Source organism: Lissotriton vulgaris, chromosome 6, assembly GCF_964263255.1.
Source record: "Lissotriton vulgaris chromosome 6, aLisVul1.2, whole genome shotgun sequence".
In the NCBI taxonomy this organism is placed as follows: domain Eukaryota; kingdom Metazoa; phylum Chordata; class Amphibia; order Caudata; family Salamandridae; genus Lissotriton; species Lissotriton vulgaris.
Window position 1 is genome coordinate 1,617,191,860 of NC_141694.1, and position 12,014 is coordinate 1,617,203,873.

The window sequence follows — 12,014 nt, forward strand, 5'->3', positions numbered from 1 at the left end:
GGGTGTTCGATACACCCGAACCACTTAAGCCCTTCTCTGGACTTAAGATTTTATCCGGTTGCGCGCGCTCACAACCTTCCCTCAATCACACTACAGGCATTCAACTCCGCTTGACATTACAACACAAGTACAACACAAAACACCGCAATCTGGCAACGCATGACCCTTATACTCACTCTCGACCGACTCTGCTGCTTTTCTCTCGCACCGTCAGCACCTTCTTCGGCAGGGATTCTTCTTCTGGTCGTCGATGACTAGGGACCTTGGGGTAATCTAAACCTGACCTAGGTTGCCTTCCTCAAGAAGAAAACCATCTTTCTCTGCTACCAACTGCGGGGAATGAGATTTGGATACCTTTCCTGATCACTTAGATACCTATCTCATTCATTCAATTTTGGATCGATTATTATCTGTCATTGAGTAAAAGGCAAACCCCACATGAGTTAAATCAACCCCATAGACTGACGCAACTCTGAAGAACCACTTACGACTGATAAAGTTTAAAAGTTTAATATAAAATCAGAATCAACTGCATATACAATCCTCTCAGGATAAGATTCAACAAGTATACAGGAACTAAAAGGAACATAAATTCCCTAAAGAATCTCAATCTACAAAAGAATACGATTAAAATCAATTCCAGAATCAGCAAATTGAAAAGCATAGACACAAATTGAATCTGATGCGTCATTTACAGAAAGAGAATAAACAAGTTAAATCTGTCCCTACTCTATGCTAGATGACATCCCTACTAGCAAGTCCTTTTACCTAAAAAGGTGTCAGCAGTTTGACTTCCAAAAGAAGTTCAAACTCTCTTAGTCTCTGATGGAAACCTATGTCGAGAAGCAGTACCCTTTCTGCCTACCCATCCGCTCTCTAAGGGTCCTCGGCCTACTGCTCTCTTCCCTCTGCTCTGCGCTTTGTCTTCAGGCCATCTGCTCTGAGCTAACCTCTCCCCTGGGTGCTGTCCCTAAATACACAATCACCGTATAGGTGGAACGCCCCTTTGACGCCCACCACGTACACATTTCACATGATCTCATTCTAGTTCTTTCCATAGCTTCGTCTCTTCGCGTCGTCCGTTAAGTTGACCTTGCTTCTTAGGCGCCATCTTCATCTTCGTGCTGGTAACCTCATGACATTCCAGTTGACACTTTCAGAGCAAAGTCTATCACCTCAACAGAACTCTATTCATTACAGTTGTGATTATAACCTCGTTTAGTCCTGTGAACAGTCACTTAAAACAAGACCCCAAATTCCAAGCGTCTCTTATCTCATTTTGGGCCATAAACTTCGTCCAGCATTGTCACCTTAAATTTAACAAGACCTTTGACTCTTGGCTCGCACGTTCAGATCAAAGCTATCCCCTATTCCTGTGAGCCCACTAAATTACATGCAGTGAACTACACTCTTGCGAACCCTTGGTCAGTTAGGTTAAAATCACACATGACCACACTATTCTAAAATTCCTACAACTCTTCTACACAGTATAACTTTTAACACACATATATATATATAATCAAATTAGCAAATCATTTGATTATACTTAAATTTATATTACATAAGATACAACGTTATACTCTCGTTTCTTACACAGTGCTATATAGTCTGCACATTTCTTCACTTTGCATTTCATTTTCTTTCTCCGCTTTATAATTACACACGTACATCTATTCAGCACGTTCTACTGTTCTTAAGCATTTCTACACATTTCTATATTAGCCCAACCTATATGTATACGGGCCTTTCTAATACTAATGCATTCTAGTGTAAATACAAGTACATTTCCTATTACATTGGTTACATCGGCTAACTTTACGCTACAAGTGCTAACTTCACGTTACAAGTTCTAACTTTATGCGATATGCTTGTAAATATGGTACAGATATACTTTTCATTCAAATTGCGCTCTCTCAACTGCAAAACATTATCTAGCAGTAAACCATGCTATTTTTTGCCCGTGAGATCGTGCTATCAACTCCAAGACGAAGCTACTGCAATCTTCGGGTGCGTACCACTATTCAAAGCATACCAGGGTCCTAAATGTTTCCATGCGCATTCTTTTACTAAGCACTTCTGAGAGGGCTCTGGCACAAGCATAGAGGATGATTCTACTGGAAATTAGTACATAAATTTTTGGTCAAAATGTAAGATTCTGAATTACCCTACCTCCTGGGGGTGTTCTTAATGCTGCTAAGTGATTAGAAAAGAGGTATCACATACATCTTGTTCTCGTAATTCTTTACATCTGGCTTAAATCCAGACCCACCCTTCTTTTAGCCTTGGTAAATCAGAAAATCTATTACCAGGAACGTTAAAAACTTCTCAGAACTAACGGATCTGAAGGGGAAAGGTAAGGTAAGGGCCATAGAAATACTAAAACTCCGGGGGGGAATTATACTGCTCTTATTTTAAAGGTAGATTACTTTAATATGTATTTACTGCCCGTCTCCCCCTCCTAGCAGTGTAAGGTATTCAGAACGGCGATGGGACCTGGAATACAAAACCTACTGCCAAAGACTTCTTTAAGTGTTGTGCATTGAAATATATTGGACCAGAAAGGCCCGAAGGGTGCACTCCATGGTCACCTTGGTTGTGTGGAAGGACCCTGTGGCATCCAAGTTTCTGCTGTACCCACAGTCTGAACAGGCAACATATGGACATTATAGGATCAGTGGTACCAGCAGAAGACTCCTCTTCACCATGCCACTACACACTAACCCACGTGTGTCAATACACCTCTCCTGCACCCCAAGGCAGGATGCAGTTCTACAGTCCATGATCCAGTGGAGCTGAGGGCTCGGATGAACTTGGTGGTGGTATGAGTAAACCTGTTGAATTGAAAGAGTGACTTCCTTTCCCTTATCAAAGCCCTTCACTCCTTGTGCTTCAAAGCAGACGGGTTACACATTTTCAGCCTTTCTGTTAGTTTGTAAAGTGCAGTGCCCAACAGTAGCATAGCTGCCAAGTTTACGGATTACTTATGTGTGAGATTTCTATGGTTTCAGTGTACTGTACTATGAGTGACATTCAACTGCCAAATATGTGGCCCTATCAGTGACACTTTCACGCAAATAATACAGGGAAAAGAGATTAATATGAGAAATTGCGCTTTTTTAGCAATGATGCTAGGAGTGTTCTTCAAGCGTATTTACTGAATATATGTTTTTCTCAGAAAATATATAGTGGTTTCCTTTTGACAGTCACATTAGCATGTCTGCCTGTACTCGCACTTGGATTTCTTGCTGTACATTGCTAGGTGTAATGCAATTGCTGCAACTTTAGTGCACTGCATCCGAGGAGGACTATATTATATTTCATGGGATTTCATGGGATGCTGACGGCTTGGCTTTTTCAGCTGCATGGAGCTGGAGGTTGCTGAATATCATTCATCATAATTAAGACATACCATTTACGGTCATTAATGATGAACTCTAAGGTCCAAGTGAGATGCTTTCTTTAATTCCAGGGGAGGAAGTGGTCTCTTTATTTTCTTTTGCACTGTTTCTCTAAAGAGGTTTTTATTTTTAATATTATGATACTAGACACTTTCTATTTTAGCAAAAACAGACGGCTGGGTTATATAAGGCTGTGATACCAGATCAGGAGATGTACATTATCTACACGCCCTCTCATGAGGAAGTGTGCAGGGGACTGAGGCATATGCATAGCCTGACAAGAAATTGCTATTGGATTTTGCGTCTGAAAATAGCCAAAAATGGCATGCCTCTGGTTGTCAGGACAATATATTATACTGGAAGCGAGTGGGTTAATGCACATGCTGCAGAGATGAGTGGGTGACCCGCCCCCACAGATGAAGATATCACCCCCTTGACTCATCATGAGTGAGCTATATACTGCTGGACTTACCTGACTGTGCCACCAGAAGTGCCTTGTGACTGGGGAGAGTGGTAGTCGGTTTGACTTTTGTAACTGACAGACAGGCCTCTTGCTGGTGATTCAGGCCCCTGGCCTAAGTTCAGCTTCCTCCTTGAGCCTTCTCTCATGCAGCAGGCTGGGCTTCCACTGGTCTTCTGAGAAGGTTGTGGAGCAGGTGGCTTACTGGCCTGGTTGTATGCTGCACTGCACAGTCGTGCGTTGTCTCCCTAGTGTTGGAAGGTCCTGAGATCTCAGAGAGAGCTTGAGTCAGACAGCCAAAGCATCCCTGCGCCCCGCACACATGGCTGCCCAAATACACAAATATTTAATGTAGTTTGATGTTGTTGACTTCAATCATGTTCAGGGCGGGAGAGCCATGAGGGTCTGAGCAGGGAGAGCCATGTGATAGCACTCCCTGAGCTGGCAGTAAAACTTCCTGCTCTGCTCCCGCCGGATAGCTCAGGAATTATTTATGTTGTTGTAGAACCCAGACATGACATCCACAGTATGAATGGGTCTGAAGACGCTACAAACACAGGTCATAGGGGTAACTGGTGCTCACAATGGTGGTGAGTTCCCAAAGATCAGCGGCTGGCATTTGTTCTTCTTGCTCAACACAATATTGGATTTACCTCTTTGGAGAGACTGGTACCTCCAGTCACTTTTTGATGACTTTTGCCAACATAGTTTTTTGAGTCGGAGCGGTTCTGGACATGACTCAGTTTCAGGTCTATCCTCCCCAACAGCGAATCCGGGATATTCGGGCTATGATTCCGATCTATCCTGGGTTTCTGTCAGGATGACCCTCAGGCTACTGGGTCTGATGGTCTCCTGTATCCTGCTGATAGACCATGCCGGATGGCATATGCGGGCTCTGCAGTGGGACCTAAAGTTCCAGTGGGCCCAACGTCAGTGGAACCTGTCCGATTGCGTCCAGATTTCGGAGGGCGCTGAACACCAATTGCAGTTGTGGCTAATGGACCAGGATTGGGTCGAAGGCAGATCCCTCTCTATTCCTCAACTAGAGTTCACCATGGTGACGGTTGCATCACTTCTCGGATGGGGCGGCCGCATGGAGGTGGTGGAGATCAGAGGCCTCTGGTCTCCGGCAGAGTCTGGGCTCCATATCGAAACCTCTGGAGCTTTGGGTGATTCATCGTGCACTCAAAGCATTCCTTCCCTCTGTCCGGGGAAGAGCAGTGCAGGTGTTCATGGACAGCACCATCGCCATGTGGTACTGCAACTAACAGGGCGGGGTGGGGTTGTGGACCCTATGTCAGGAGGCCCTCCACCTCGGGACATGGCTTGAACATCAGGGCATATCCCTGGTAGTTCAATACCTGGCAGGTTCCTTGAACGCCAGGGCGGACAAGCTCAGCTGCAGGTGCATGATGGATCACATATTGCATCTTCACACGGAGGTGGTGCAAGGTCTCTTTCAGCGTTGGGGAGAGCCTTGTATAGATCTATTCGCCACCGAAGAGAACGCGCAATGTCAGCAGTTCTGCATGTTGGAATTTCGAAGGCGGCACTCGCTAGGCAATGCTTTTCATCGCGAGTGGAGTTGCGGTCTGCTATACGCCTTTCCACCTATACCACTTCTGCCCAGAGTGCTGAAGATCAAGCGCCACCGGGCCCAAGTCATTCTTGTGGCTCCAGATTGGGCACGAAGAGTCTAGTATCCCGAGCTGCTCAACATGGCCATTGATCCTCCGATCCGACTTCCTCTTCGGGAGGATCTTCTGTTGCAGCAGCAGGGGACGGTCCTCCACCAGAACTTGTCCAGCCTCCACCTCCTTGCATGGAGATTGAGTGGCGGCAGTTGACGTCGTTTGACCTGCCTCCCGAAGTCTGCGATGTTATCGTGACAGCCAGGCGTCCCTCCACTAAAACGGTATACGCCTACAGATGGAACAAATTTGTGGCCCCCCTTTCTGCCCCTCTTTCTGCGGTTCTGTTGTTCCTCCTTTCTTTGGCCCAGCAGGGCTCCGCTCTGGGCACTCTAAAGGGCTACCTCTCGTCCATTTCAGCCTTCCTTAGGCTTTCTGATCAGCCTTCTCAAATACAGATAAACAAATCCTGTAAAAGAAAAAAAAGAAAAACATTAACAAAAAAAAGAGGAAAAAAATGCATTTAGATCCAATCAGTAATCGGTACCCAAATCTTTTTTCCCATGTCCCTTCTTTTCAGCCCCTTGGTTTTCTAAATAGCTAATTCTATATTGTACATGTATAGTAATCTCTCACGCAAGTTGAGAAAGGACGGGGGATCGGGATTAATCCAGTCTCTTGTAATGCAAGCTCGGGTTACCGCCATACAAATGAAAAGAAAGCGAGTTATAGCTTTTGATCTTGGGATGCCTGAGCTTAAACCAATCAGTACCATCGCTGCGGTTATATTAATATTGCTCTTTAAAATAACAGCCAAAAAAAGTTTGATTTGTTGAAAAAATTCCGCAAGCTTAGGACATTGGAAAAACATGTGTATTGCATCAGCCGCATAAAATCCGCAGCGATTGCACTTAGTTCCCGTTGTCGTACTCCATTTGACAACTTTACTGGGGGGTATAATAGAGGTCATGTATACTCATAAAATGTTGCGATTTCATCATCCCAGTTATAAGAAATGTATTAGCAAGCCTGACTGACTTGCGTATATGGACTAATAACCTGAAGGGTCGCAGCAATACAATAAAAAAGAAAATTCCACCCTCCACACTCCTTACTAAGAATCATCTTTTTAAAGGCTTTACGCTGTCGTTTGTATCCCCACAAAAATCTAGTTGCTGCCCTTTCTAAATGTTTAAAACAAATAGGGGGGAATTCTAATGGTACTGAGTGAAACATGTATAGTAATTTAGGTAAAATTAGCATTTTTAAAACATTAACTCTTCTATGTAGTGATAAATGAAGATGGTCTAGACGTTATAACAGAGAATTAATTTTAGCCAGAGTTGGATTGATATTCAGTTCAGGGATATTGGATATCGGGAGTGCAATCTTAATTCCAAGGTACGTGTCTTCCGCAGCAAGAGAAATATTAGCAGAGGGGTTATCCCCAGAATATAAGATCTGAGTTTTTCACAGATTAAGCTTATACTCCGAAAAAGTGCCCGAACTGTGAGGCTAAATCATTAATTGCTGGTAGCGCTGTCTCAATGTCAGTTGGGGACGACAACAATATCGTCAGCATATGCTAACGCTCGATAATTTACATTAGCTACATAGACTGGCTTTATTTTTTCCTCCATATTAAGACGGTTAACTAAAGGATCGATGTAAAGTGCAAAAAGTAAAGGGGAGCCTGGGCACCCTTGTCGGGTACCACGGGTGATGGAAAAAAAGAACGATACTTGAGTATTAATGCGAATACATGCTCTGGGGGCAACATACATGGTCCTTCGCGCGGTTAAACCCGCACAAAATCCCTTTCTAGATATGATGTCCCATAAATAAGCCCAGGCAACCCTGTTGAATGCTTTTTCAGCATCCAACAGGGTTAAGCCAATATTTGATCGGGTTGCCTGGGCCCAATCCAGAAAAGTAATAAGGCGGCGAATATGGTCGTCCGTGTCACGTGCAGGAATAAATCCATGCTGATATTTAGAAACAAGTGGGGTAATAATGCTAGAGAGTCGCGAAGCCAAGATCTTAGAATAAGCTTTACTATCTGCATTAATCAATGAGATTGGACGAAAAGAAGATGGAGAAAAGGGAGGTTTGTCCTTTTTCAAAAAAAACGAGATTGTAGATTCTTGCCAGGAAACTCACATTTTTATACTGAGCGGAACATCCTGAAACATTCAAGAGGAATAACATCGGGTCCTACAGCTTTGCCCGAAGCTAGTGACAAAAGGGATAGTTCTATTTCTTCCCAAGTAATAGGTAACTCCAGTTGTTCAGCCTCTTCCGGTGATAAGATGGAATTAAGAACAGGATCAGTAAATTCAGTTACCCTTCCTTCAATTTCACCGGCGCCATCCTCCGTATATAGCTTAGAATAAAAGTCACGAAACACTCCCAATATCTCTGTTGTATTGTCATACATTTTCCCTGAGTTATCCATTATTTTATCTATATTAGCTGAGACTGCCTTTTGTCTTAATCTTGTGTGCTCCCTTTGAGCCGCTACATAACTGTCCTCTCAGACTTCTCACTTTGAAAACTCCATTTCTGGTGGCCATCATCTCTGCACACAGGGTGAGTGAGCCACAAGCTCTTTCTTCCATTCTTCTCTTTCTGGCTGTCCATCCGGACAAGGTCGTCCTTAGAACTTGACCTTCCTTTCTTCCCAAGGTGGTTACTTCTTTCCACATTGGCCAAACCATCACTTTGCGCACCTGCTTTCTGCCTCCGCATCCTTCGAAAGAGGAAGAGAGGCTCCACCGTCTGGATCCAAAACGTGCGTTTTCCTTCTACTTGGATCACACCAAACAATTCTGGGTGGACGACCAGCTCTTTGTTGGTTACGTGGGCACTAAGAAAAGTTAGGCCATGCACAAACGGACCATCTCCAGGTGGGTCGTTCTGTGCATCAAAGCCTGCTATTCCTTGGCAAAGAATGAGCCACTGATGGGGCTGCACTCATTCCACCAGAGCGACGGCAGCTACTTCTGCTTTGGGACGGATGAGGAGTCCCCCTAAATGAGATCGGTCAGGCAGCTACGTGGGCATCGCTGCACATATTCACCTAACACTACTGCCTGGACAGCCAAGTCCGGAGAACCGGCTTCTTTGGCCGTTCTGTTCTCCAGGACTTGGTGGTGTGAACTTAGTACGCAGACCCACCTCCCGGGTATAATTCGATTAACAAATTCCGAGTAGGACGGGAGGAGAGTTCTCCTTACGCATGTCAATCCATGGCACGAACGGGAAACAGCGTAAGCCTGCTTTGCTCCGTTCGTGCCGTGGATTGACAAGCGTAAGGAGAACTCTCATCCCATCCTACTCGGAATTATATCGAGACACTTTAGACAACAACGCCTGTTGCACACCAGTAATCTTCACTTTGAAGACAATGTGTGACTAATTAGGTCACATCCTTTTCAAATTCATTACCAGAGTTCCAGTAAACACTATCATCCTACCAACGCTGTAGTGTGGCTTCAATTGTACTTCAAGACTCTGCTAACCACTGACTGCCAGCTCTTCCCCCACTCACAATTGGGCTCCCGTCTGGGTCCTATTGTGAGTATTCCTTGTTTCTTTCACTCGTGTGGCACACACTCCTCACGAGGTTACGCAGTCATACCATCAGGTGTCCCTTCATCCCTAGGTCCTGATGAGACCCTTCATTTCACAAAAGGGTAGAAACTTCGTCGACACAAGATAAAACGAACCATTAACCAGCACATATCACTGTATATAGCTGGTGTACATCTTATATCCATTTAATGGTCGACTTTCATACAACTTTGGAAACCTTGTAAAAATTGTCACTAATTTTTCACTATTGCCCTAGGTTCCTTTTTTCACTTGGGACACCACACACAACTGTTTTGTATTTCTTTTTTCATTGTATATATCAAAGTTCTTTGTAAACATAAAAGCGTGAGTGTGCAATACAGAACCATCGGGGTATGTGGTTTCTTCGCCCTGTGACATTACTTAAGCCCTTTTTCATTGCGATTGCGCATCTAATTGCCAAGATAGATCATACAATTCCACAAGAACCACTATTTTCCTTAATAATGTAGTATAGGGGGGCAAAGGTGGATTGCAGGTCGGGTCAGGCCTGTTACTTAGAAGGGAAGCTTCAGCTGCTTCTGGATATCCCACAGACGGAGAAAGTGCACAGAGGTCCCCTCCAAACACAGAAGGGTTCCAAGCCACTTTTCTGGCCGGCGAGCGAGACAAGAGTTAGTTAGGAAAAACACGCCCTTAAGCAATTGCGTCACACTACACAAGCCTTAAAACAACAGCTACCTGCTTGTTGTTTATTTGGAGGAAACTCTATTATTTCTATAACAGACTGTGCTTAGCGCCGCCCCCGGATCTACATCACAATAATGCAGGGCCCGACCACAGCAGTTTTAACTTTCGCTGTGCTGCAGAAATGCAATGTATCAGTGACACGCTGGTCATCATAGCAACAGGCCCAGGCTGGCAGCAGTGAAGTGGATTTGCCTGCAAAAGGCAATTGTGATTTATAGAGCACTTAATACCGACAGGCCACTAAGCGCTGTGAGAGGAAAGCTACCGCACCCCCGGATAAGTGTGGTCCCTAACTGAGGGACATTAAGCCCAGGCTTCAATGAAAAGGAGGGTCTTCAAATTTTTCCTTAACGGTAGGAGGGCCTTTTCAGATGGAAGATGGAGGTGGAGCCTTTTCCACAATTGTGGGATACAGACTAAAAAGGCCCGCCCTCCTTTTTTCATGAGGTTGAACCACTGGAGTCTAACCTTTGACGCGTGGTACTTGGCAGGGCTGCAGTATCATGTTCCATAGGCCTCCTGTCACCTACTGACCATGTTTTGTTTAACCCTTTCCATGCGCCCGTCGGCCAAACACTGTCGCAAGCACTACCTTCGTAGTGCCGCGAACGTCTGTTGGCCGACGCGGCCCCGCCCACCTAATCAAACCTCAGCGGTTAACTGTAACACAGACAGTTGTAAGCCCTGTGTGTACACAGTGCACAATACTATTAGCCTCTTCTACTTTCCAGGACACCTGGGCATCATGTGTCTTAGGCTTTGTAGAAAATGCTTCAATTAAAGCTGGACTTCCCCAGTGCTACTGCTCACATGGAATGCACATAATGAGGAGATACATTTCTCTATCAAAGGTATACATATCAATCAACAGTATTTGATGTTTTCGTAATGGTTGTTATAACAAGCACAGATATCCAAATATAGACGACAGAGTTTATACAAAGATTACAATTGATAGGAACGAAAATTGTCCCACCTGTGACTTTTCTTGTAGGCTACTATTAATTTAGAATATTAGCTATTTTTGTATTTTCAAATACGGGTAGACCAGTATTAAAGCTGTTATAATGTCATGACCTAATTTAAAACATGGCACGTCATAAACTGTACCAAATATATTACCAATTTATTAGTGTTACGTTGAGTTTAAACTAGGAAGCGAAATGTATCCTGTGTGTAGTAAATACATGCTTACCTACTCCTCGTGTGTATCTGAATGTCACTGAAGTATCCTCACTCACCGATTTTCTCTACTCGTTGGAGAATACATCTTTAATGTAAAGAAAACTCATAGAATTTAGAATATTAGTGAATCATATCACTGAGAAAAATGGTCAGAAAAAAAGATATGTTCCAGTTTTATTACAAAATCTTTAATAAAAAATATTTAAGTTCGTGTTGCATTTTTTTGTACTTATTTCACCACCTTATCTTTGTGTTTATTTGTTGCAGAATTTGACAAACCTGATTTTAAAACAAACATAGTCTGCCTTGAGGATTTGAAAATCGGAACAGTTCTAACTGGAAAAGTAGAAAATGCCACTCTGTTCGGAGTTTTTGTTGACATTGGAGTGGGCCGCCCTGGATTAATACCCATGCGCTACATAACAGAAGCAAAACTGTCCAAAGATCGAAGACGGCGAAGCCTTGGGCTGGGTCCTGGGGAAAGAGTGGAAGTCAAAGTGATTAACATTGATATACGGCAATCTAGGATCACATTGGAACTTATTCGTGTTTTATGATTTATTTTTTATTTTTTAATTTGTGTTTTGTTTTCATGTTGCCAAGATAATGAGTATAAAACATGACCACGTTTTTATACACGAAGGATCAACTATTCTATTGGCGTTTGTAGCTAGCAATCCTAACTAATGACTCAGAGGACCACATGGATTTGTTCTGTTATTGCTGCACAATACATCAATTTATGAAGAATTTGTTTCTGTGCATTATTTAGACCGAACTCAATGTGCCATTTTATTCAGGGAAACAGTCAGCATTGCATTTAAGTGAAAAAGGAAGTACATCTGTTTACATTGACATTTAGATATTGACAGCCAGTTTAATCTTTCTGTTTCACTGACTGCTTTTATATTATAGACCCTTGTTTCCATCTTTGGCCTTGCTCTGACGCTTTATTTTCCTTTTTCTGTCCTCTGCCTTTTTTCAGGTCGGTTAATGGTTCTGTTTCTTCCTCTGGCT

At 43.5% G+C, this 12,014-nt stretch overlaps 1 protein-coding gene across 2 annotated transcripts in view; it reads left to right on the plus strand.

Moving 5' to 3' along the window:
* The window catches only part of SRBD1 (S1 RNA binding domain 1), an 855,271-nt gene extending 843,524 nt beyond the window's left edge, over nt 1-11,747 (plus strand). For both annotated transcript variants that reach the window (XM_086927787.1, XM_086927788.1), the window contains exon 22: nt 11,265-11,747. In XM_086927787.1, coding sequence (XP_086783913.1) covers nt 11,265-11,554 — 290 coding nt within the window. In that variant the 3' untranslated portion in view covers nt 11,555-11,747. The remainder of the gene's footprint in view (nt 1-11,264) is intronic.
* Nucleotides 11,748-12,014: the final 267 nt, after the last annotated feature.